This window comes from Puma concolor, chromosome E1, assembly GCF_028749965.1.
Source record: "Puma concolor isolate L17-30 chromosome E1, mPumCon1.1.hap2, whole genome shotgun sequence".
In the NCBI taxonomy this organism is placed as follows: Eukaryota; Metazoa; Chordata; class Mammalia; order Carnivora; family Felidae; genus Puma; species Puma concolor.
Genome location: NC_141680.1, coordinates 59,553,495 through 59,579,562, shown reverse-complemented (window position 1 = coordinate 59,579,562; position 26,068 = coordinate 59,553,495). Strand labels below are relative to the sequence as shown.

At 59.8% G+C, this 26,068-nt stretch overlaps 1 protein-coding gene across 3 annotated transcripts in view; it reads right to left on the bottom strand.

Moving 5' to 3' along the window:
• SEPTIN9 (septin 9) overlaps positions 1–26,068 on the bottom strand; it is a 148,924-nt gene that overhangs the window by 98,470 nt on the left and 24,386 nt on the right. The window contains exon 1 of one of the 3 annotated variants that reach the window (XM_086688170.1): positions 24,620–24,759. The exons of the other annotated variants lie outside the window; for them this stretch is intronic. Coding sequence (XP_086544296.1) covers positions 24,620–24,641 — 22 coding nt within the window. The 5' untranslated portion in view covers positions 24,642–24,759. Of the gene's footprint in view, positions 1–24,619; positions 24,760–26,068 lie in introns of those variants that run through there. 3 annotated transcript variants of the gene reach the window in all.

Below are 26,068 nucleotides of genomic sequence, written 5' to 3'. Positions count from 1 at the left end.
TAAGGGTCTCCGGGGCACATGTGGCGTGCACAGCTCTTGCCGGGATGCCCCTTCCGTGCCCGCCCCCTAAACGCCCATGCGCCCACCTCCAGTGACGGGCAGCTCAGTGCCTCTCAGCTGCCTCCTCTATCTTCGTCCAGTTGGGGCTGCTTAAAAAAGCGATGGCCGTAGAAATTTCGAGAAAGGGGCTGAGACGCCAGCCCCCCAGGAGGGGGCTCCTAGGGGGACATCAGCTCTCATGCGTCCCTGGCAAAGGTAGAAACCTGACTGCAGAAGCTTGCAAGGGAAAGATCAGGGCTTGCTCTGGGACCTGGAAGAGGACTGGCTTTCCATCAAACGGTCACCGTGGGGAAACGTCCCCAGAAGCCAGCCTGTAAGCCCAGGGCTGCAAAGCCGGAGGCAGCTCCAGAACTCCCCCCGGGGGTAAGCCCAGGGTCAGGGCGAGAGGGGAGAAGGCTGGGTGCCTCCTCCACGGTCTGTGGCAGGCGGCTGTGGGCTCAGCAGGGAAGCCACGCGTATCTCGGGACAGACTCTTGAGCCGGCAGGTCCCCAGCCCCGGCCTCTCCCATGTCGCTGCCGCCTCCTTGCTTCCACTGAGCATCTCGGACCACGTGTCGCCTTCCCTGCACCTCCGCGGAAGGACGGCGAAGAAAAGGAGGAGACAGCCAGCTCACGAAGGAGACACTCGAGCACGTCTGGCAGACGAAGGGACCGGCGTCAGTAGCCAAAAGGTGCACGGGGCTCCCTGCGGGCTGGGTTTTCCACCTTCTCCTGCCCACCGCGAACCGAGAGAGGGTTCTGTACCACCAGCGGCGCCCCTTGCCCGGCGTGACCCCCGAGGGGGGGAGGGTAGCCCCCGTGCCACAGCGTACCTGAGACGCACCCTCTCGGTCTTGGCCCAGAGCCTTGGGGACAGAAGGCTCCGTGGCGGAGGGAGGCCGGCTGGGCCCCCTCCCGACAATCCGGTATTGCTTTCCGGGATAATGAAGTCTCCCCACCGCCCTTGCTGCTGGGGCCGACCGGCAGCCACAGCAACCTCAATGAACCATTTGTCCCTCGTGTGAAGTGACCTCAGGGATGGGGACGTAATGGGTTTGCTGTTAACACACCCCGCCTGGTGCTCTCCCCCCGCCCCCAGCCCCCAGCGTGAGTCATTTGCCAAGATGACAAGGCTGGGCTGAGGGCCCTGACCAGGGGGATGCCAGCTCTGGCGGGGCTGTGAGCAGACAGACCAGGACAAAGGACAAAGGCTGCCGCCCAGCACAGAGCACCACCCCCCCTCCGACTGTACATCTGGGGCCCCTGAAGCAAAGCGGAAGGTTCCTTGGGCACCCGGGCAGCTGTGTGGCCCTGCCCGTTTGGGGACAGACAGTCTTCCTGGAGATCCCTGCAAATGGGGAGCCGAAGGGGCGAACCAATGTGGACCTGGCCAGGGAGGACAGGAACAAGACGCTGTCGCCCTGGTGCTCTGAGACGGCACCAATCAGAGGCAGCTTTGGGGCGTCACAGTCCTTCATTAACACTGACGCTCAGGCGCTCTCGTGCACTTGGCCGCGGGCTCCAGGGAGGAAGCGTGCAGGCTGCAGGCCGGCCTCCCTGCTCGGGGTGCCAGCTACTCCCAGCCTTGCTCGAAGCTGCCAGTGGGACACCCCTTCTAGAATGTGCATGTCACCCGTCACCTGCTGAATACGGCGAGGGGGTCCGCGAGGCTGTCCCTGGCCCTCTGTCTGCACCAGCCGCTCCTGCCTCCTGTCCCCGTGCGTCTCCACGTTCTCTGCTCCCGCCCCGCTTTGCCAGGTCCCGGACAAGCCAGTGCCACAGATCTGTCTGTGCCTGTTCTCTCCCGTTCCCTCTGCCCAGGAGGCCCTCCCACCCTCCTCGGCCCGGCTCATTCTCGAGCCTTCAGGTACTCAGCTCAGGTGCCGCTTCTGAGGAGCCTCCCTGGAACCCCTGGGTGGAGGGACTCCTTCCCAGACCCTCCTGTGGGTTTTCCCAGTGACGGGCACCCCGGACGGCTGGAGGAGGAAGCCAGGCGGTGGACATCAGGAGGTGGGGCTCGCGGAGGAGACAATCAGCCTGGGGAAGCGACAGTCCTCTCCTGCCACGGAAAAGGACACAGCCAGAGGAAGGAGGAAGTGATGAGCATCACCGTGTCGGGGGCCCCGCCCCCCCTGCCGGCCTGATGGGCCACCTCCTCCTAACAGCTGTTCTCCAGCAGAGACAGACGTCTCACCTCGTGGACAGGGTGGGGATGTTCCGGAGGGGGCCACGTCTACACTGGTCCCAGAGACCGTGGAGTCTGGATCTCTGGGGCTTGTTCCAGCCACGTGGCCGCAGACCTGGCCCCGGGCCCGCCACCCCTGCCCAGGGGAGCACACATCTGGAGCTGCACAGCCCCAGGGGCAGGGCGGGGCAGGGAGTCCGCCCGGCTGGCCAAAGCCACAGCACAAGTGGAGAACAGACGGGCGCGCGAACCCAAGCGGAGCCTTTGGTCCCGCGGGCATCGTTCCCGAGGAGGTAACCGCGGGCGTTCCAAGGCCAGCGACTCACCGGATGTCAGCACACCCCCCAGGCCCCTGGCCCAGCCCACCGCCGGAGTCTATGGGGCACATGTGGTCTTCTGGGCCGGCGGCGTGTGCGAGGCCCAGGGTGCAGAGGCTCCCCCTCGGTCATGAATAATCTAGATCGTCGGTCGAGGAATCGTCCAGCGCCGCAGTCCCATCGGGGAACCCACGATCTCAGAACCACACGGCTTCCCTGGCGCCCGTCCCACCCGCACAGCTGCGGTCATCCGGAACACAAGAGCAGCCAGTGCCGATCCAGCAGGCCCCCCGAACCTCCTTCTGCGCAGGACGAACGGACGTTCAGAACGCTGACCCCGGGATCTCCAAAAGGAAGCGAGCGCTGTGCGATCGGACCCCCTATGACAACAGAGGTCCGTATGCAAACCTTGCAGGAAGACGTTTGTCACCAAAGGATAACAGACCGGGCTAAAGCAGTGGCCTGCGGCTAAATGTTTAACGACCTGCCCTGGTGGCCGGTGGCTGGGGCGGGACGGGGGGGGGGGGGGGGGGGGGGGGGGGAGGGGGGAGCCTGGTTGATAACATTCGCCCATGGCCGTGATGTAAATGGTCCCCACCAAGGCCGGGTTCGAGCTACCAACACGACGTGACTGAGCACAGACTTGGCGAGGGTCGCGCGCACCGCTAGCCGTTAACTGTCACATAACCCCAGGTTCTTCTTCTTCTCTGGGGACAGTGAGGCGCCTACGGTGCCCTTTTGCGGCACAAAACAGCCGCGGCCGGTGGGGTTCACCCGGCAAGCCAACCCGGTCACCGGCCCACCGGGGTGAGGCAGGCAGGTTTGCGAGGCTGCGCGGGGGCTCAGGGAGAGAGACGGCTAGGATGATCGAGCGATGACGTCTGCCCCAGCCTCGGGACAGGAGGCTGGTGGCACCTATGCCCAGCATCGGCCATTCCTGACCTGAAGACTTCGTGCAGGCTCCATGCAAACGTCACTTTTCCCCAATCTCGCCTTTCCCCGGAGCGATCCCTGCCACACGACCGGCCACCGACTCTGTACGTGCAAAGGGGGCTATTGGTGTGTGCGGCACAGACCCTAGGTGCCCTTCATCACATCTAATCTCCCTCTCTTCCATAGTGACAAAAGTTTCAGCTGGGCACACGGTCGCCCAACGAAAGAATACGTTTCCCAGTTAGCCTTGCTGCTTGCAGTGGCCCTGTGACTAGGTTCTGGCCCACAGGAGGGGAGCTGAAGTGTCTAACTTTCAGGACACTCCTGCCCCTTCCCCTCCCCTAGCTGGAGTGCAGATGTGATGGCAGGAGCCGGGGCAACCGCCTTGTTTCGTGAGATGGACGCCGCACGTTGAGGATAGCAGAGCAGCAAAGAAGGGACACGCCGTGTCCCCGCTGCCCTGGGCCACCGTGATTGCTCACGCTTGGATTGGGAAGAGGGAGAGAAATGAATTTCTCTCTTGCATAAGCCTTGTTGTTTCAGTCTTTGTTACACAGTCAGACGGCTCCCTGACTGATAGCAGCGTGTACCATCCTCCTTCCAGTCTGGGAGCTCCTTGAAGGCAAGGCAGAGGTCCCAGGCTTTATGCCCCAAGCCCCTGGCAGTGTCTGATACGATAAATATAGTCAGAGCAAAATGAACCACCTAGGTCACCCACGGTTTGTTTTGTTTGCTTGTTCTGGTATTCGGAATGGGAACGTAAAGGTGTGAGCTTGGCAGAGGACAAACAGCCACATCGGGCAGAGGCGACACCGAGTAAAGTCAGGCCCAGAGTAGCCTGGGGACTGCTCTGCGAAGTTCTGTATTGAGCTAGATCTTGAGAGGTCACCAACACCAACAGTCAGATGTGTGCCGGACGGAACGGGATCGGCCACTTCAGGGACAGAGCACGCCCTCAGAGCGCGGGCGGGGGCTGAGGCTTCGGCGCTGGGTCACACGGCTGGGTCCAGAGCTGCGTGGCCATTCGCCGGGTAGCAGGACCGCAGGGCAAGTTACTTCACCTCTCTGAGCCCTCACTGACTCCCCCGTATGTTAGGAACGACAATGTCCAGACTGAAGGGATTGGTGACAGTAAGGGTCTGGCACGAAAGAGGAACTGGGTAGGGGCGCCTGGGTGGCTCGGTCAGTTAAGCGTCCGACTTCCGCTCAGGTCACGATCTCACGGCTCGTGGGTTCGAGCCCCGCGTCGGGCTCTGTGCTGACGGCTCGGAGCCTGGAGCTGCTTCGGATTCTGCGTCTCCCTCTCTCTCTGCCCCTCCCCGGCTCGCGCTCTGTCTCTCTTTCCTCTCTCAAAATTAAAGACACGTTAAGAAAGCATTTTTTAAAAAAATGGGAACTTGGTGATCGGTCGCTCTCATTACCTATAACGTCTAGCGGGGCCCCGTCTGCAGCCGGACCTAGAGGAGCAGAATGGTTTGCGGAGTGTCGCGCAGCTGTTAGCGACAGAGCCAGGACTGGGGCCTGGGCTCCAGCTCCCCCCGCCGCGCCCCTGCTGCGGAATGGGTGGCCCCGGCCGAGCACAAGCAGTGGGTAGTCGGCGAGAAATTCTGAGAGTGAGACCGGAATACGTGGGATGATCCTGCGGGTAACTGGGATGATCACGCCTTACTTTGAAACGCGGCGGAGAGAACAATACGGTGAGCCTACAGGCGGACGGAAGGATGGACAGATGGACAGGGAGGTGATGGAGCGAGCCTGATTCGGCGTCAGCGGCGGAACCTGAGGGACAGGAGTGTGGGTGGGCGCCGTAAACTGCTCCCGGCTCCGCCGCGTGTCTGACGACCCTCACGATCCGCGTCTGGAGGAGGGGGATACGGGGAGCCATGGCAGCAGCTGTCGGGGCGGGGGCAGACCCGCCGAACAGGGCACGTGCTGGGACGCAGCCCGCGAGCCTGGATGCCTCTCCTGTCGCCTTCTGGAGATCGAAAGAGGGATGTTGACTGAGCGTGTCCCTTAGAGGTTTAAAGGCTCTTGCTTCTCAGTCCTGAGCCTCCTCTCCCCACGTGCACCTGGAAGGTTCTGGGGGTGGGGGGGTGGGGGCCAGCCCGGATGCCGGCTCTCCTCCCGCCCTTCTGGGCTCAGTGCTTGGCACACGACCGATGCCAAGCAAACGTCAGCCTCTGCCCCCATGCCTTCCTTGTCTGCCTGCCCGGAGCATTGCCCCAGCAGCCTGGTCCAGCCACCCAGCGGACACTTCTGGACAGCCGGCCAACAGCTTCTTCAGCTATGCTCCGGTCACGCCGCAAACATCCTAAGTCATAAATAAAGCACTAGGGACTGTCTCACTAGCTTCCCCTCCCGTGGCGCCTACCCCTCTCCTCACAGGGTTCCGTCCTGGCCCTGACCCCTTGGTCCCGGAGCCCCTTGCTGGGGTTGTGTCCCCTGAGGCTGCGCCCCAGCCCACGGCAGGCCAAAGGTGGACAGAGAAGCAGGCTGAGGAGTGCAGCCAGTCCTGCGGGAGCCCACCGGGGGGACAGCGCCTTTCTGTGCTGAAGTCCCCACTTGGAGAATCAGACAGAAGACAGGAATGGAGGGGGCCGTGGGGGACAGCAAACTGTAGTGTTAGTGGTAGTGCATGGAGGGGGAGGAGGGAAGAGGGAAAGAAGAAGGGGAAGAAAGAGAAGAAGGGGGAGGAGGGAGTGGAGGAGAAGGGAGATGAGGAAGAGGGGGAGGGGAGGAGGGAGAGGGGGAGGAAGGAGAGGAGGAAAAGGGGGAGGAGGGAGTGGAGGGGGAGGGGGAGGAGGGGGAGGAGGGGGAGGGGGAGGGGGAGGAGGGAGGGGGAGGAGGGAGGGGGAGGAGGGGAAGAAGGAGGGGGAGGAGGGGAGGAGGGAGGGGGAGGAGGGAGGGGGAGGAGGGGAGGAGGGAGGGGGAGGAGGGGAGGAGGGAGGGGGAGGAGGGGAGGAGGGAGGGGGAGGAGGGGGAGGAGGGAGGGGGAGGAGGGGGAGGAGGGAGGGGGAGGAGGAACGGGGGAAGAGGGAGACGAGGAAGAGGGGTAGGAGGGAGAGGAGGAGGAGGGGAGGAGGGGGAGGAGGAGAGGAGGGGGAGGAGGGGGAGGAGGGGGAGGAGGAGGGGAGGAGGGGGAGGAGGGGGAGGAGGGGGAGGAGGAGGGGAGGAGGGGGAGGAGGAGGGGAGGAGGGGGAGGAAGAGGGGAGGAGGGGGAGGAGGGAGTGGAGGATGAGGGGGAGGAGGGGAGGAGGGGAGGAGGAGGGGGAGGAGGGGAGGAGGAGGGGGAGGAGGGGAGGTGGGGAGGAGGGAGGGGGAGGAGAGGGAGGAGGGGGAGGAGGGAGGGGGAGGAGGGAGGGGGAGGAGGGGGAGGAGGGGGAGGACAGAGGGGGAGGAGGACGGAGGGGGAGGAGGGAGGGGAGGAGGGAGAGGGAGGGGAGGAGGGAGGGGGAGGAGGCGGAGGAGGGAGAGGGGGAGGGGGAGGAGGCGGAGGAGGGGGAGGGGAGTGGAGGAGGGGGGGAGGGGAGTGGAGGAGGGGGGAGGGGAGTGGAGGAGGGGGAGGAGGGGGGAGGAGGGAGTAGGGAAGGAGGGGAGGAGGGGGAGGAGGGGGAGGAGGGAAGAGGGAAGAGGAAGAAGGTGGAGAAGGAGAGAAGAAAGAGCAGAAGGAGGAGGGAGGGGAGGGGCAGGAGAGGGGGAGGGGGAGAGGGAAGGAGGGGAAGGAGGGACAGAGAAAACCAGAAGGGGGAGGAGCTGCTTCCTGAGGGAGGGCCGGGTGCCTGCACCCCATTACACTTATCACACTTATGATTACTGTTAATTACCACCTACGCCATCACCCCCTTTAATCCTCGAGAAACCGCCACGAGGGGGCCTCTCCGTCCCCAATCTCTCCACAGACGGCAGAGGCGCGAGGAAGGCGGGAGCCTGCCCAGGCCCAGGTGTCAGTGGAGAAGCTGGCACGTGAACGATGCCGCCCCCACGCCCATCCTCATGGACCTAAACGCAATCAAGGGCAGCAGGGGCTCTGGCTCCGAGTCCTCGCAGAAGGTTCCAGAGGCCAGGGAGCCCAGACCGGAGGCCGGGCCTGGTGCGCGGCCCCTGTGATGTTCGGGAGGCGCCATGTGGCGCGTGGCGGGCATTCACCAGGCTTGAATGGGGCCAGGATGCTACCCGGCTGTGCCGGGTGAGGCTTCCCGGGCACCTCTGTCCTGGCCACCCACGCTGGAGCCCCTGCGTGCGTGGCATCGCGTCCCGGCGTAGGAACGGCCTCCCCGGCAGGGGGACCCCACCCACCCGGCCTTACTCGAAGATCCAGATGCTGCCTCTGAGGATAGGCACGCAGGGCCCTGCCAGGGAGGAAGAGGCCTTAGTGCCCCTAAACCCCACCGTGCATGCGTGGGTCCTACGTTAAGTCCTTCACCGTGGAAGGGCCTTCAGATGCCGCAGCCACCGTGCGTGGGACGGGGGTCTCCGCCTAGGATGCCCCAGGTAGAAGCAGCGAATGCATGCGTGACCCACGATCCACGTTCAGGCTCTTTGCACACAGCCCTGGGACCTAAACCAACAGCCACACAGCCAGGACACGAGGCAAGACCCCCCCCCCCCCCCGCCCCCGCCCCGTTGGCCAAGGTTCCAGAGCAGAATCTTGGCAGCCGCCCAGGGGGCTTGTGCCGGGGGGCGGGGCGTTTGCACAAGCCCTACACGCGCAGCTCTTCGCACACAGGTGGCTGACAGTCACCCACACATCCGTGCCAGGAATCTGGTGCCCAGCCCGCCAGCCACAGGGCGCGGGTAATCCCCAGCTGCTCTCCTAACGCCACTCCGAGACGCCGCCCGAGGCACGACGGGAGGGTCCCTGTTTTCAAGGTCACATACCCCAGAGGGAGACGCTGGGCAAAGGATTAGAGGCAGGCATTTGGGTCAAAGCCCTTAGCTCTCAGTCCTGCGGGTCAACGGGGGAGCACCCGCCCGTCGGTTCAGCATTTTACTGAGCAGCTACAACGAGCCAGGCAGCACAGAGCACCTGACAGATCAGCTCATGGAAAAACATCCTGATCCCTTCCTGGACCTGACGTTATAGGAAGAAGTTGGGCTTTTCGAGTCGCACGGCTCGCATGAGAAATCCCGGCTCAGCTAAGCTATTAGCAGGTGGGGTCTGGACCAGTTTCTCAACATCTCTGAGCCTCAGCCTCCTTGTGAAACGCCAGGTCCCGGCGAGATGACCCGACAATGTCTGTGGGCATCCAGCACCGGCCCGGGTCGGGTGGGTGGCCAGCCCGGAGGACTAGACCAGTTCCCCGCTGACAGATGGGTGACAAGCTGGCATCATGCCTGTGTACTCCCCGGGGCAGTGTTCGAGTGGTCATTCACCCATGTCCGTCCTCAGGGGCAGGGAAATGGCGGCAGGAGGCGCACGTCCCACACCTGCTTCTCCCAAAGCTTCCCGGAGGCTCAAGTGTCATTTCCTTCCCTGACAGCTGCCGGGAGCCTGGGCCCACGAGCAGCCAGCAGAGCCAGAGCGGTGGTAGGAGGGGCTTGCCGGAGGGGGTCTGAACCTGACCTCGACCTCCAGGGAGGAATGAGTCGTTCAGCCCTCCCTCCCGGCTGGGCCAGGGCCATGGGGGACATCCAGCTCCTGGGAGATGGGCCAGACCACAGGGGTGAGGCCACAGGAATGCCCCTCAATGCCCACAGCAGAACAAGGCCAAGGTGAGACCCAGACCCTGACCAGGGCCCTGGCCATTCAAGAGACCCGCGTCATGTCAGAGGGGAATGAATAGCCACCCCAGAGCAACTGTGTGAGAGCCTGTCTGAATGGGTGCGAGTGTGCATAAGGGAGAGAGGCAGGTCTTGGGCGAGTCCCTGTACCCCTCTGTGCCTCAGTTTCTTCATCTATAAAATGGGGATAACATTACCTTCTTTGAAGGATCACCATGAAATGAAAATGTGTTAATATATTGGAATTTATGGGCGCCTGGGGGGCTCAGCAGGTTAAGTGTCCAACTTTGGCTCAGGTCATGATCTCACAGCGCGTGAGTTCGAGCCCTGATGCCGGGCTCTGTGCTGACAGCTCGGAGCCTGGAGCCCGCTTCGGACTCCGTGTCTGTCTCTCTTTCTCTGCCTCAAAAATAAAAGGAGATGCGTTAATACTGGTAAAGTGCTTGGAACGGTGCCTGGCACAAAAACAAGCGTTACAGGTTTGCTAAATAAGTAACAAAAAAAAGAAACTTTTTCCAAACACGACTCGCGTTACTACGTGCTTAAAACAGAGCTTGGCATATGGCAAGCAGCAGAGCCCGTGTTCTCGAATGCTGCCTGAGACCCAGGAGAGCGGCAGATGCTGGGGCCCGGCACCAGGGACCCCCACGTGCAACACAAAGGCATGTGTCCACGCACACGTGTGACTGTCTGCTTCATGATGACGTCTGGGCTCGGGCAGGTGGGCCACAGGGCGGAGGCTCTGTTTCCGTAGGAACCAGAGACAGCCAAAGACAGATGCCGGGGCGGGGTGGGGGGAAGCGCTGTAGGATCAAGCCCGGCCCGGTCCCCAGCCCCAAAGACAGAGCAGAATGTGGAGGGCCTGAGCGGAGGGCCCCCCTCTTAGGCATGTTCCCCACATCATTACATTTTGAAATTCAAGTCCTTGTAAAAAATAACGGACCCCTGGTCTTGACCTCAGAGGTCCTCTCTCCAGCTTTCCTGAACAGTCGTTACACGGTCCCTGCTTGAATACTTCTAGGCATGGGGAACTCACTACTTGGCGAACTGGCCTGCTCCACGGTCAGATAATCCAGGTTGTGGGCAAAGCGCCTCTTTATGTAATGAGTGAAGCTGTACTTCTGACACCCACTGTGCATTGGGGAGGAACTCAGACTAAGTCCTTTCCTCCTTCTCTGTGACACCACCCCCCCCCCCCCAACTATTCGGACACAGTGACTACAGCTCTCTTTTCTTTTTTCTAAGTAATCTCTATACCCAACATGGGGCCTGGACCCACCGTCCTGAGATCAAGTCGCGCACGCTTCTGACTGAGCCAGGCAGGTGTCCCTAGAGCTCTTCTCTTTCGGTGCCTCCTGTCCAGAGAACCCCGCAGCCCCCCCCCCCCCCCGCCCTGACTTTGCTCCAAGCCCTCCCTGGCCATGCAGGTCCCCCCCACCCCCACCCCGGGGCTCTCACCCGTCCACCCACAACCTCTTTCACGGCTGAGCCCTGGAGAGGCCCGTCTGCAGATAAGGGCCTGTTGTAGCTTGAACTGAGACCCCAAAAAGGTTTGTCGAAGCCCTAACGCCCAGGACCGTGAAAGCGACCTTATCTGTAAACTGCGTCTTTGCAGATGCGATCGAAGTAAGATGGGGGCGTCCTGGATCAGGGTGGGCCCTAAATCCAGTAACGAACAGGTGTCTTTGTAAGAGAAAGGCGCGGTGCTGTGGACAGAGGCGCTCGGGGGAGACAGCCACGTGCAGCAGGAGGCAAGACCGCAACAAGGTGTCTACAAGCCCAGGAAGGCCACCAGCAGCCACCAGAAACAGGGAGACGACGGGGACGCTTCTCTCTCCTGGCCTCCAAAAGAAACCAACTCTGACTTTGGACTTCTGGCCTCTGGAACCGCGAGTGAATACGTGTCCGCTGTTTGAACCCCCGCTTCGTGGCCACTTGTCACGACGGCCTCCAGACCCGTCCAGGACCTGAGCGAGGATGGCCCGCTGGCCAACGTCCCCACCCGAGGGCAGCCAGAGGCTGCATCCGCTATTTTGTCTCATCGGCAAGGCCGCACGGCTGGTCGCCCCGAGCTTCGGTCTGGGAGTATGTGCAGATCTTCCCACGCCCCACGGTCACAGGGCACTCGCCGCGGGGCCCCCTTTCCCTCCTCACACTCAGCACCTCATCTGACCTAGGGGTTCAGAGGGGAGGCCCGGACCCTGTATTTTCACACGTTGCCCAGACAACTGAATCAGCCGCCTGCAGTCACCACTTTGGGGAGCCACTGGGCGGGATGCCGGCCAAGGCTCCTTCCTGTGCTAACCCCGCGATCCTGGCCCGGAGCGCCAGAAGGGCCTGCGAGCCTCCCAGGGCACAGATGTGTCTCCCGTACCCTCGTCTCCCCAAGCTTGGGACACAAGCCGCCAAAACGGGCCCTCGGTTGCACTGACACTTGGGGGGCAAACTTTGCCCTCCTGCACGTCAACTGTCCCGCCCCCACCCCCCCCTTCTGTTCCCTTGAACGCACACAACAAAAAGCATAGTTTTGTGCCAAAGGTGGGGCCTGAAGTTTCCCAGAGTCCGGTTTCCTGCCAAGCCTAGGTACAATCTGTAGGACTGCTGGCCCCTGCCTGTGTGTGTGTGTGTGTGTGTGTGTGTGTGTGTGTGTGTGTGTGCAAATGCATGTGCACACGCCCCTCCATGCGCAGCATGGGGGTCAGGAAGATAGAAAAACGGGAAACGACAGCTGTGTTCACGTGTGCGTGCGCACACACGCGCACACACACACTTGCACACACACCCCCAAGGGGAAGTCCTTTTCCTTCCTTTCATGTCAAAGGATCCCGGGCTTCATGGAACAAGACTGAACTTCAGAAACGTGCCCGAGGCTCGTCCCGGGCTCGCAGAAACCTCCCCCACCAGGCCTCCTAGGGGTGCGGAAGGCGGCTCTCCAGGACCCGCCGCATCTCCTGTCCCCACCCCCGCCCCCGTTTCCTCCTCCGGGCTCCTCGAACCCTTGGGCTGCCTGCTCTGACCCCCACCTTTGCACTTGGGTGTGAATCATTTCCTCTGCACGCACGCGGACACACACACGATGCTGGAGGGGAGAGGAGGGGGAGGCTTCCCTTCCTGGCCCCCGTGCGCCTGAGCGGCACGGTGCTCCCTCTTCGCAGGCTTCCTCTGGCACCCAGAGGCCCCTTCCCGTGCGCCAGCCCCCCCCAGAAAACTTCTCGTGGGCCAGCTCCAGCCTGCCCACACCCTCCAGAAGTTTCTCTGCCAGCCAGTCGACACCCTCTGGGAAGAGCGTTTTGCCGCCAGGAGGCCCCGGGGTTTCGGAGGCCGCCGCACGCTCTCCAGCAAGGCCTGGACCCCAGACCCAGTGAGGCAGGCGGGGCCGGTGCCCCAGTTCTTCGTTCCTTCCCAGGTACCTTCCCGCAGCCCCAGAGGCTCAGTCCTTCCTTTCGTGCGTGCAGGGAAACAGCCGTGGCTCTCACAGAAGTCACCGTTTTCACAAATCTAGGCACCCGTTTCGGCGGCCTTAAGTACATCCACCCGGCCGTGCAGCCATCAACATCAGCCATCTCTGGAACTTTCCATCTTCTCAAACTGAAACCCTGTACCCCTCAAACGCTAACCCCAGCCCCCAGCAACCACCGCCTTCTGTGAACGTGTACGCACATCTGCCCCAGACCCTGCTCGCGGTCCTTCGGGGCACACGACCAGAAGTGGGTTTGCCGGATTCACGTCAGAATTCTGTGTTCAACGTCTTGAGGAACCTCCATACTGCTTTTCACAGCAGCTGCACCGCCTTGCCTTCCCGCCGACGGTGCCCGAGGGCTCCGGTGTCTCCACATCGTCCCCAACGTGCATGCGTTCGTCTCTGCCGTCCAGAGGGTCGCCATCCTCCTGAGTATGAGGTGGTATCTCACTGCGGTTTGGATTTGCATCATTCCAACGATTAGTGACGCTGAGCGTCTTTTCCCGGGCTTGTTGGCGTCTCTGCATCTTCTTCTCTTCTTCTTCTTCTTTTGAAGTTTATTTATTCATCTTCAGAGACAGAGAGAGCAGGGGAGGGGCAGAGAGAGAGGAGAGAGAGAATCCCAAGCAGGCTCCGCGCTGTCAGCACAGAGCCTGATGCAGGGCTCGGACTCACCAACCGCGAGATCACGACCCAGCCGAAACCCAGAGTCAGACGCTGACCGACTGAGCCCCCACCCCCACCCCTGGGCATCTGGTCTGTCTTCTCTGGGGAAATGTCTATCTGGAAAAACGTCCAGTCCTCTGTCAGTTTTTTCATTGGGTTGTTTGGGTTCTTTGCTGTTGCATCGTAGGAGTTCTTTATATATTCTAAATAGTAATCCCTTATGGATAGATGGTTTGCGACTATATCTCCAAAATTTGGGGATTGCCTTTGCACTCGGAAGAGGGCTTCCCTTAGCACACCCAAGTTTTCGATTTTGGTGCAACACAATTTATCTACTTTTTTCTTCGGTGGCCTGTGCTTTTGGTGTCCCTTCCGAGCAACTGTTGCCAAACCCAATGTCACAGGCTTCCCTCTGTGTTTCCCCCTAAAGCAGCTCCTTCTCTACGGGCAGCTCTAGGTTCCTCAGGATCTTTTTTTACCCTCTTTGTCGTTAGTCAGCTTTTGCCTGTTGATGATTCTTTGTATCACATTTTGCTGTTCAAATTACTGGTGTGGTGTGGTTTTCTGTTTCCTGCCTGGGCCCTGACGAATACACGAAAGTAAGTAGAAGGGAGGAAGCAATGAAGATAAGGACAGAAATAAAGGAAATAGAAAACAGAAAAAAAAAAATACGGCAAAAGTTCGTTCTTTAAAAAGATCTACGGATCAATAAACTCATAGGCAGACTGATGAGAGAGACGGAGAGCATAAATTAGGAAAGATATTAGGAAAGAAGGGTTATCCCTAAGATCCTACAGACATTAAAATGGTAATAAAGGAACATTATGAACAACTTTATACGAATCAGTTCAACAACTTCTGTGAAATGGACACATTCCTTCAAAATACAACTTACCAAAATTAACACCAGAGGAAGTAAAAACTTTGAATAACTCTCTATATATCAAATATATGCAATATAGTTGATTAAATATTAAATGTGTTCAACATATTTGACACAAGTACTTCATTTGTAATTTAAAAAAAAAAAAAACTTTCCAAGAAGAAAACTCTAGGGACAGATGGCCTCCTTGTTGACTTCTACCAAACACTTAAGAAAGAGTTAACACCAGGGGCGCCTGGGTGGCTCGGTCGGTTGAGCGTCCGACTTCGGCTCAGGTCATGATCTCACGGTGTGTGATGTCGAGCCCCACGTCGGGCTCTGTGCTGACAGCTCGGAGCCTGGAGCCTGTTTCAGATTCTGTGTCTCCCTCTCTCTCTGCCCCTCCCGTTCATGCTCTGTCTCTCTCTGTCTCAAAAATAAATAAACGTTAAAAAAAAAAATTAAAAAAAAAAAGAAAGAGATAACACCAGGGCACCTGAGTGGATCAGTCAGTTAAGCTTCCAACTTTGGCTCGGGTCATGATCTCACAGTTCGTGAGTTCGAGCCCTGCATCGGGCTCTGTGCTGATGGCTCAGAGCCCGGAACCTGCTTGAGATTCTGTGTCTCCCTCTCACCCTGCCTCTCCCCCACTCACACTCTCTCTCTCTCTCTCAAAAATAAATAAACATCGGGGCACCTGGGTGGCTCGGTCGGAAAGGCGTCCGACTTCAGCTCAGGTCATGATCTCACAGTCGGTGAATTCAAGCCCCTGCGTTGGGCTCTGTCCTGACAGCTCAGAGCCTGGAGCCTGCTTGGGATTCTGTGTCTCCCTCTCTCTCTCTGCCCTTCCCCCTGCTCATGCTCTGTCTCTGTCTCAAGAGTAAATAAACATTAAAAAAAAATTTTTTTTAAGATTTTTAAAAATAAATAAACTTAAAAAGAAATTTAAAAAAAGAATGTCCTTTCAACAAATAGTGCTACAGAAAAAAAAACCAGCAAGCAAAATCCAACATAACGAACCTCAATGCTCTCCATCACATACCATAAGCAAAACCTAATTCAAGATGATTTCTAAACCTAACATAAAAGCTATAACTATAAAGCTTCTAGAAGAAAACACTGAAAATATCTTTGCCACATGGGAGCAGGCAAAGCTTTCTTATAAAGAACACAGAAAGAGGTAACCACACAGAAAGAAATTTATTAAGGTAGATCTCATCAAAATTAAAATTTAAACTTCTGCTCCTCAAAAGATATCATTAAGAAAACGAACAGGCAAGCCACAGAGCGGGGTGGGGGGGGGGGGAATATTTACAATCCACGCAGCTGACCAAAGACCGGCATCCAGAAAGAATAAAAGCCAAGCAACCCACTTTTAAAGTGGGCAGCAGATCTGAAAAGACCCTTCCCAAAGGAAAAGTAGATGAGCACAGGAAAATGCACTTAACGGCATTAGTCACCGGGCAAATGCGAGTTGAAGCCATTATGAGATACCATGAGACACCCACCAGGAGAACAGAACCACCAGTGACAGCACCAAATGTTGGCGAGGACACGGAGCGACCAGAACTCTCCTGCATGGCTGGTGGGCAAGCAAAATGGTACAGCCACTTGGGGAAAAGATCTGGCAGTTTCTTACAAAACTAAACACACGCATACCTACCTATCCTCTGGCCCAACAATTCTACCTCTTGGTAGTCACATAAGAGAAATGGAAGCATGTGCACACGCGCGCACACACACACACACACACACACACACACCACGTACAAGAATGCTCATAGCAGGGATGCCGTCTGGCTCAGTTGGCGAAGCGTATGACTCTTGATCTCGGGGCCGTGAGTTCAAGCCCCACGTGGAACAGAGAGATTAAAAAAAATTTTTTTTTAATCTTTCAAAAAAAAAAAGAATGCTCAAAGCTTTATTCGTAAGCGCCTTACACTGGAGACATGAAATGAACACCACTCAGTAATCATGGGACAAACCACCGGTGTTCGCAGAAACACGGAGAGAGCTAGAAGACACGCAAACCGGCAAAACTAATCTGTAGTGTGAGGAAAGACCCAGAATTTTGGTTGCCCCTAGGCCGGTGGAGGCAGAGACTGACTGGCCGGGAGCACCGATGGTGATGTTCTCAATTCTGATAGGAGTTAGGATACACAGGGCAAGCGCACGTCCCAAGATCTGGGCGTTTCACGGCACATCAATTTTACCGCCAAGAAAGAAAAAGAGCCATAAACGAATACTGGCCTCTCGCTGGTGAAATGCAAGCCGAAGTGTTTGCGGGGCGATGTGTATGGATATCTGCAACTTAATCTGATCCCCCAAGTCACGGGGACTGTCGGCAGAGGGAGGGACAGACAGGTGTCGAAGCCAACAGGGCAAAACGTGCAGCATCTCGGTGGCGGGCATACGGGTGTTGGCGCTCGAATTCTTCAATCCCTCCTGTGCGTTGGAAGTTTTTCATAGGGAGAAGATGGAAAGACTTCAAAGAGACAGAGACATATCAACCGAAACTAGGGGAAAAGAAGGAGAGGGAAGCAGGCGGTCAAAGCCAGTTGAGGAGGGAGCCCTCTCTCCTGCCGCGGTGCCGGAGGGGTATCTTCCCCTCCTTGGGCGTTTCCTGCTCTCTCCACCCGTCACTTCCCGCACGCACCCCAGCCAGCAGCCACGGGAAATGTAAGGAACATGGGGGGCAGAATGGGAGCCGGGCAGGGGCTGGCTCTCCAGGGCCTGCAGCGCCACCTCCTGGAGGAAAGGCCTTCTGCAGCCCAATCCCTCTCCCTTCTGGGGTTCGCGGCCTCCTCCTTCCCCAGGCTCCCCCGGGGTCGCATCACTGCAGCAATGGTGGCGGGGGTTGGGGGGGGGAAGGGGGGGTGACACTGATGCATGGACGATGCATGTTTCCAGAACCCAGGCCCCCCGACCACTCCTCGCCAGAGAGGTGCAAGCTGGGGCAGGCGCTCCCCGGTGTAGGTCCCCTACCCTTAAACACACATCACAGAGGCACGGCCCAAGCCCACCCTCTCTGTCTGGGTGGCTCGTAAGCCCCCGGCCCCATCCCTCCGCCCTGGACATGGCGTCATCGGGATGGGCACACACTGAAGATCCTGGGGCTTGGAAGCGTGACGAAGTCAGCCCTTCCAAAGCCGTCGTTCTGTGGTTACTATCAGATAACAATGCCCCGTGACCTGTCAGCAGCGCCATGGCCGAGAGCCCTGCATCCTTGAAGCGAAATGCCACCTGGAGAGGGCACCTGGCAAGGGCGGACAGAGGGGGGCAAATGCACACGGACGGCCGCCCGCGTGAACGGCACCGGAAGCAGGGCCAGAGTGGGGCCCGGGCCCGAAGTGAAGCGAAGCCACGGAAAGGCGGGGTCTTGGGCCCCGGGTGAGCCTTCTGCGCTCCACTCTCACACCTGTGCTGCCCCCACTGGCGATCCTGCGGATGGCCAAGGGACACACTGAGCAGCGAGCAAGGCTTGACCTGAACGTCCCCTGTGTGGGCCGGGGTGCACAGGCACCCACTGCCCGCTGTCCTAGCAGACGGCGTCTTGAATCTTTGTCTCCCTCCCCAGCCCCCGCCACGGGAGCAGAAACACGGCAGCTGGAGAAGCAGCAGGTCCGTCCACACCAGCAGGAGGCGGTATCGGTCCCCGGCAGGCACGTGGGGTCGCACCAGAGCTCCCGCCCCCTCTGCCCGGAGACCCGGGGCCTTGTGGGACACGAAGAACGAGACGCTTCCCCCACGCCGCATGTCCTCTTGAGGCTGCCCCCTCGGGGGTGCCCTCTGGGCCCCAGGTAAGTGCATCTTCTGCCTCTTCAACCGCCCGGCTCTGCCCAGCAATCAGAGGCCTGCCTTCTCCCACTGCAAAGAGCAGCCTCGGTGCCCTCCTCCCCTCCGGGCCTCCCCGCTTCCCTTCCCTGCCCACCACAGGTGACTCCTAGCAGCCGCCGGGCATTCAGGGCTTGTGGCTCCCTCCACGGGGCACCCAGCATGTCTCCCCGGCACAACCCAGCACACCCCCCCCCCCAACCCCGCCCCCGGCCGCTCCCTCTTCCGATGACACTTTGGCCACGCGCACCTTCATGACGACCCGACCTCAGGGCCTTTGCATTTGCTGTGCTTCTCTGCCTGGAAGCTCTTCCTTTGGAGGCTGGCCTGGTCGGGGTCCCCCCCCCCATCATACAAATTTCAGCTCCGTGTCACCTCCTCGGGGAGGACATCCGCTGATTCCCCGACACACACGGCCATGCATACCTGGTGATGATCGCATCACCTGTCCTAGGCTTCTTTCAGCCCTCATCCCAACTCACGCATCGATGTGCTTTATTGGCTAACTGGCCCCAGGGAAGCAAGGGCCGTATCCCCCTGGTGCCTCGCCAGCGGCCAAGAACCTAGGCAAGCGCCTGCCCACTGCAGGACCTGAATAAATACCAAAAAGTGCGTTGGAACGAGCTGAGCGTAACGGTCCTGAGCACAGGATCCCGGCGACGGAATGACAGGAGGGGAACTCAAAGCAGGAGAAGCAACACAGATAGCTGACACCGGTTAGGGGAGGGGGGAGGAAGGCGGGGAGAAGTGACGCGCTGGGCTGGGCGTGCGGGTCCCTGCCACCCGAGCCCTGCAGCCCCATCACACCCGTCCTCTCCCGCAGATGCACCCAGCCCCAAAGCATGTAGTTTTCTATAGCAAAGTTTCAGAGCTGGTGCCTCTTCGCTAATTTCCTAGGGGTGTGTTGCTTTGTTTGTTCAGCTTTGCTCAAGTCAGAGTTTCCTCATTTATTTAAAAAAAAAAAAAAAAAAAAAAAAAAAAAGGAGAGGGGAGGAGCATCCGAAGGTCTAAAGACAGAAGCCTTCTCCACCAGGAGCTGAAATCCACATTGCTGTCTGTCCAGAGTTCAGGCTGTGGCCAAGACCGTTCTCCAAGTTCAGGCCACTTGTCAGAAGGAAATCTCCCCAGTTTCTCCGTCAGGTCCCACCCTGCCTGCTGCCCGGTCACATGCGCAGCCTCAATGAATCCACAACTGCCCCTGTCAGCGGAATCCTCGTGTGGCTGGTGAAGGCGTGCCTGGGGCTGGAGGGCCTTTGGGCAAAGGGGTTCGAGTGGCAACCTCAGCACAGAAGTTTCTGTCCGGATCAGATGACCAGCTCAGACCAGGAGAGAGAAGCTCGGACGGCAGAAGGCAAGCAGAAGAGCGTGGCTGGAAGAGGCTTCCTGAGAAGGAGCACGGGGACAGGCTAACGGACAGTGAGCCCCACACTGACACACAGACAGCCAGGGTCACATGCAGGCCGGGCAGGGGGACCAGACAGAACAGGGGGTACGTCGACACGGCGGAACCCAGAACGTCCCAGGCTGGCCTCCGTCGTCAGCCCAGAAGGGCCCGGCCTGGGCTGCCCTGGGCGTGGCACGTGTCCAGCTGTGTTCTGGGCCAGAGTTGGGGCTCCCTGGCTGGCCTGGGGCAGGGGTGGGGGTGCGATTTAAGGCCTGGCCCAGCCCAGGATTTCCCCATTTCCTGCCTCCCAGAGGAGCCAGCCTGGGTGTGAGGAAAGAAAAAGTGAATCAGGAGCCTTACCTCACACCATGTGCAGAAATGAACTCAAAATGGATCAAAGGCCGGGGCCCTGGGTGGCTCAGTTGGTTAGGCATCTGATGCCTGATTTGGGCTCAGGTCATGATCTCACGGTTCATGAGATTGAGCCCCACATCAGACTCTGTGCTGACGGTGCAGAGCCTGCTGGGGATTCTCTCTCTCTCCCTCTCCTTCTGCCCCTTCCATGCTCGTTCGCTCTCTCTCTCTCTCTCTCTCTCTCTCTCCTCTTTCTCTCTCAAAGTAAATAAACATTTTTTTTTTAATGGATCAAAGTCCTAAACACCAGAGCCAAAACTGTACAACTCTTAGGAAAATACACCGGGGAAAAGTTTTGTGACAACAAGTATGACAGCAAAAATACAGGCAACAAAAGAACAGTAAAATTGGGTTTTGTCAAAATGAAGAACTTCTGTGCACCGAGGAACACCAACAACAGCATGAGAAGGCAACTCGCAGAATGAGACAAAGTATTTGCAAGTCACATATCGGACAAGGGACTAATATCCAGTATATATAAAGAACTCCTACAACCAATAACAACAACAACAACAACAAAACAATAAAAGACTCGGCAAAGGACTTGAAGAAACATTCCTCCAAAGACACAGACACCAACAAGCCCAGGAGAAGGTGCTTGGCGTCACCGAGCATTAGGGAAATGTACATCAGAGCCACAGAGAGACACCACTTCACACCCCTCAGGACGGCTGCCGTCCACATAAATAAATGAATTAAATAACATGTGTCGGTGAGGCTGTAGGGAAGCAGCACCCTTGTGCCCTGCTGGTGGGTAAGTGAAATAGTGCAGCCGCTGGGAAAGCAGTGTGGAGGTCCCCACAAAAATTAAACACAGAATTTCCATATGATCGAGCAACCGTGTTTCTAGGTATGTACCCCAAATGTCTAAAAGCGGGTCTGGGCTCGGGTCATGATCTCATGGTTTGTGGGATCGAGCCCTGCATCAGGCTCCCCATTGACATCGCCGAAACTGCTTGGGATTCCCTCTCTCTCTCTCTCTCTCTCTCTCTCTCTCTCTGTGCCCTTCCCCGCTTGTGCACACTCGCTCGCCCTGGCTCTCTCAAAATAAATAAACTTAAAAACATAAACAAATAAACCAGCTCAGAGTCTAGCACAGGGCCCCTGGGGGCCCCCAGTCCAGTGATGGGTGTCCTCCTAAGAGAAGAGGAGAGATTGGGGACACGGAAGGCTGTGACAACAGGCAGAGACTTGATGATCCTTCTAGAAGCGGAAGATGGATGGCAGCCTGCTTCCCGGTGGCGGGGCGGGGAGGTGGGGGGAGACCAGCTCCTCCCTCAGGGCATCCGGAAGGAGCCAGCTCTGCCCACACCTTGAGTTTGTACTTCCTGCCTCCAGAACTTTGAGACCGTGGCCGGCCGTTGTTTTAAGCCACCCAGTCTGCGGCACTTGGTTTCAGCAGCCCTGAGAAACTACTCGGAGGACCAAGTCCCTCGCCACTCAGAGCCAGAAGAGGAGGAGGGCCAGGAGGGTGCCCGGCCATGCCTCTCCTCTGGGAGATGAGGAAAACCAAGCCGGAGAGGGCCAGGCAGGTCCAGGCAGCTTGTGAACCGCAGTGTCCGTCCAGGACAGGGGTGAGAGGTGCCCGGGGACTCAGACACAAGCAGGGACGGGTGAGAACGCAGGCACTGTCCCTATGGGTGGGGGTGTCCAGCTCCCTGCCCCCACCCCCCCATGACAGCGGACACCCCTGAGAAGAGCAGACCACCAGTCCCCTCTCCCCAGGCAAGCGCCGTGTACCTCCATGCGTCGGGCAGACGCCCAGGCAGGGGCAGACGTGACGGGGCAGCTGGCCCTCCCGGGACCCCCACACCGACGTCCACGACAGAGCAGAGGGACTTCCACGTTCCCCGCCTGCAAGTCACCCGCGAGGCCCGTTCCCACCCTCCCCGGAGCCCAGCTGAGCTCAGTAACAGCTCCCCAGTGGAAAGTTCCCTTCTTGGAGATTCTCTCCCTGCTGAAATACAAGCGCTTGGAACGAGATAAAACTGCTTAATTTGTAAAAGCCACAAAGCCGATCCAGAACAAGGGAAAAAACCCGACCCTTGGCTGGAAGGCGCGGCCTTCTGTGTCTCAGCGGCCAGTCACTGCTCCGTGACTCATCCCTGCCCTGCTGACAAGCCCTCCGGCATCTTCTCGGGGTGGGGGTGGGGGTGGGGGAGCGGGCAGCCCCTGAGGGGGCCCGGGGTGCCCCCCCCCCCCCCCCCCCCCCACTGAGGAGGACCCCGGGCCCCGGACTCACACACCGGGCAGGGGCCCAGCGCGGCCGGGAGAGGGAGCAAGCAGACGTGAGGGTCCTGCGGCTGTCCGCACCTGCCCCAAGCCCCTCCCCTTCCCCAGCGACCCCTCCTGGACAGAACCGGGCAGTGGCCGAAGGCCCACCTTAACCACCAGCCCCGGGGCATGAGCGGAGGAGCCCTGTCTGGAAGGCCTGGGTGGGGCGCTGGGCCTGGCAGGCGCCTCTGCCCGGTGTGGACTGAGACAGCTGTCACAACCGCCTAACGGCGAGACGCGGGGACGTGTCCGGCGAGAAGGAAGGAGGGTTCAGGGCCCCCCCAGAACAGACTCGGAGGCCCCATCGGCAGTGGGGCGCTGCCTCCGGCCACGCTGGCCCAACTCTTTCAGCTGACAGGTTAGGAAACTGAGGCCCCAGCAGGCACAGGGGGCCCCAGTTAAAGGTACCGTTAGAGGCCAAGGTCAAGATCTGAGCAGGTCTGGGGAGCACATCGGGGAAAAGGCAGGAGGGTCTCCACTTTCGTCCCCATCTGTAACCAGTTTCTAACTGAGCTTTGAAAGAAGTAAGCGATTTTAGGGACAACGCAGCCCTGTGAGGATGTCCTCAATAGTACCAACTGTTCCACGGGCACACCCTGAGAGAAGGTCCCCGCGTCGTCCCTCGCCGTGCAGACCTGCCCGATGAGGGCAGCGGTGCCTCGCGCGGCCGTCGACGTGCAGAGCTGAACGTTTGCAAAGGCAGTTTTGTTCAGTTCGTGAAAAGCTCCCGGGGTCTGGTCAGCCCGGAAGGTTCCAAGAGTGCTATCACCTCCCAAGAGTCTCCCCCCCCTGTTCTCCGCTCCCCTGGTGTCACCCACGTGGGCGGTGGCTTGGCCGGCTGTAAAATGAAGGCCGGACCTGGTGCCCCACCACCACCCACCCCCCACCACACCGAGGCCCCGCATGCCAGGCTGGTGAAGTGAGGACCATCGCAAGCCTGCAGGGGTCCCGCTCAGGGCGCCCTGTGCCCTGCAGCCCCTGCCAGGGGAGCGCAGGGAAGTCTGGCTCCACACCTGTCTACCCCAGCTGGCCCGTGTCACTCAGCTCACACCTTGCCTTCCGCAGGTCTCCACGGCTGCCCCTCCTCCCGTGGTGGTCCCAGCCTTGTACATGTGCACGCACACGCACACACGAGTGCACACACGCGTGCATGCACACATATGCACACGCACAGACGCATGCACACATGTGGGCACGCCGGTCAGCAGCTCTCCCCCCAGTGGCTGCCCCGTCAGCCCTGACCTCACGTCAGGATCAGATCAGCCCCCGGAGCAGCAGACGAGGAGCAGCCTCGGGACGGGCCACCCTTTCCTCTGGCCTCTTGGGGAGCCCCCCAACCCACCCAGTGGCACGCAGGCTATGCACCTGTGGGGTGACATTCTGAGCCTCACAGGGACCCCCTGGAGCCCTAGAAGGCCCCAGACCTGCGCAGTGTACCCAGGACACTCGAGGGGCACGCTGAAAGCGGCAAGCACCACGATGGGCTAGTCACGAGGTCAGACGCCGACACAGTCACGGCGTGCCGTGGCTGGCCGGGGGACTGAGCAGCCTCACCTCGGACAGAGGGCCACCTAACCGGATGACTCAAGGTGGGGCTGCCTCCCCTCTCTCCAGGATCGGTTCTCGCACCACCCCGACGGCTCTGTGCCCGCTCCGTGGGGACCGCCAGTGAAAACGGCCCGTCTTTGAAAGGCTGGACCCACAAGGGGAGCGGGGAGTGGTCCAGACCCGCGAGGCCCCGCTGCCCCAGGACCAGCCGTCCGCCCTCACTCTGTGCCCTGACGTGACATCAGCGACTCTGGTGAGGAATCTGAGCCGAGCCCACGTCTGCTCATCCTCCTGGCCTGACGCGTCCCTCAGTGACCCTGAAAGACGGCCACTCCCCACCCCGTTGCTGGGTTCCTAGGTGAGTAGGGGCTCCAATGACACCAGTCACCTGGGTTAATGCCCCAAGCTTCCAGCGAACAGGACCAGGTCTGTCAGCTGTGTGCGGGCGTGCACACACACACACACACACACACACACACACACACACACACACGTCTGCATGTCTGCCCTGAGCCCCGGGAGCTCCACCCCGGCAATCAGCTCCTGGGAAGGCACCAAAAGGCTATTTCAAGGAGGAGACCACGGCGGCCTTGAAGACGGACTTTGGCTGGCAGCAAAAACACAAACCACACGGGGGACGAACCAACCAACTAGCAACCCAGAGCCGAGCGCCGGCCGCGGGTCCCCCCACCCTTTGCCGGGGAGCTCGGCGCCAACGTCCCCGTCCCTGCGCCCGGCATCTCGGGACGCAGAAGTGGCACGCTGGGAACCGAGGGGGAGAAGGATCAGGGAAGCAGAGCGGGCTTGAAATAAAAGCCAGACTTCGTGAAGCTCGGCTCTGGGAACACCGCGTCCCACGACCTCAGAACAGCCAAAAGGGAAGAAATCTGTCCACAGAAATGAATCCCAGTGACCCCTGGGTGCTGACTTCCCGAAGCAGCGATCCAGCTCTGAGTTAGGGGAGGGGCGGCGAGCGGCCTACCTGTGATCCGGTCTCTCTCCATTACTACGGATATATTTAGCAGCAGGCGGGAGTCCTGGCGTCCCCCTTTCCAGAGGCTTCCTCCCCTTCTCACCCCCGACGCCCTCCCTCCTTCTGCCTCCTCCTTCTCCTCCTCCTCCTCCTCCTCCTCCTCCAAAAACACTCTTTGTCTGGTCTAATTTCTTCAATCTGTTGCAATCACGAATGCATCCAAATTACCACGTTTCCATGTGCTGATCATATGTTTGTGCTCCAAACTGAACTAGCATTGTCTCTTTGAATCAGGAGGGAGAAGGGACCGAGGCAGAGAAATAGAGGCGAAGAGGCGGGGCGGGGGCCGGACGTGGGCCGCGGGCCTCCCGCAGCCCCAGGGTCCCGGCCGGACTGGACTGCCGTCTGGGCTTTGTGCGCCCGGTGGCTCCAGAGGTGCGGCGTGCGAGCGGCTTCCGGCGGCCTTCTCTCCACCCCCTCCAGCCCCTCCGCCAGGCCTGCTGCTCCTTTTTAATATCCACTTGGAGAAGCTTAACTTAGCCTCTTGGAAACCAGCTCACAGTCAGATTCCTGGCGACTTCCAAAGTCTTTCATTTTCCCGTCCCGCGATGCTAGATGCTCCGTTTCCTTTGGTCGAAAAGCCTCGCTCCCGCGTGCCTGCCTCTGCCTGCGGCCCCGCAGCCCACCCCCGACCCCAGACTCGACCCCCACCCCCGGAGGAGGAGGCAGGGCCCCGGAGCACCTGCCCAAGGAGCCCAGCGGGATGTCCGGGTCCTGACAGAGACGGCCGGCCCTCCCTCCCGCCTGGGCGAGGAGGGGGGTGGCGCAAGAGAGACTTCCTGGAAGGTCCCACACACTCATGAGTCAGTGCGTCCCCAGCTGTCCCCAGGGAGTGAGCTCCTCAGCGCGACTCCCCACACTCAGCCCCTTCTCGGGGCCTGGCTGGGGGCTCTTCTCCTGGGGCCCGGGGTGGCGGGGAGGGGTCGCTCACCTGGCAACCTCAGGGCCCCACGGGCACCCGGTTCAGAGTCAGGGCTGGGGGGCTGGGGAGATGGAGGCATCCCCTCTGCCCTTTAGGCTTCTTTCCCTCGAAGGCCCTTGGCCCCAGACAGACACGGGTTTTGCCTGCCGGACCCTCTCGAAAGAAGACGCGCGTTGGGGCCCCTGCCGCACCACTCGGGCAGTTTTGCGGAGAATCTGCAGTTTCCGCGCTTGTCTTGGAAAAGACGGCCATGTGGCCGCGTGGGCTGGTGTGAAGAGCGTCGCCCCCTATTGACGAAACCGCATTTTCCGGCTTGCCCTGGTCCCCCAGCCCCTTCACTCATTGTCATTATTCTGAGCTTGCCATCCCGTCCCACATGGCCGTGTGAGCCATGTTACCATGGGCGGTCCATGCACGCCTGCCAGACGGCGCGGTCAAGGTCCCCGTCCCCTCCCGCCTGGGACAAGACCCCAAAC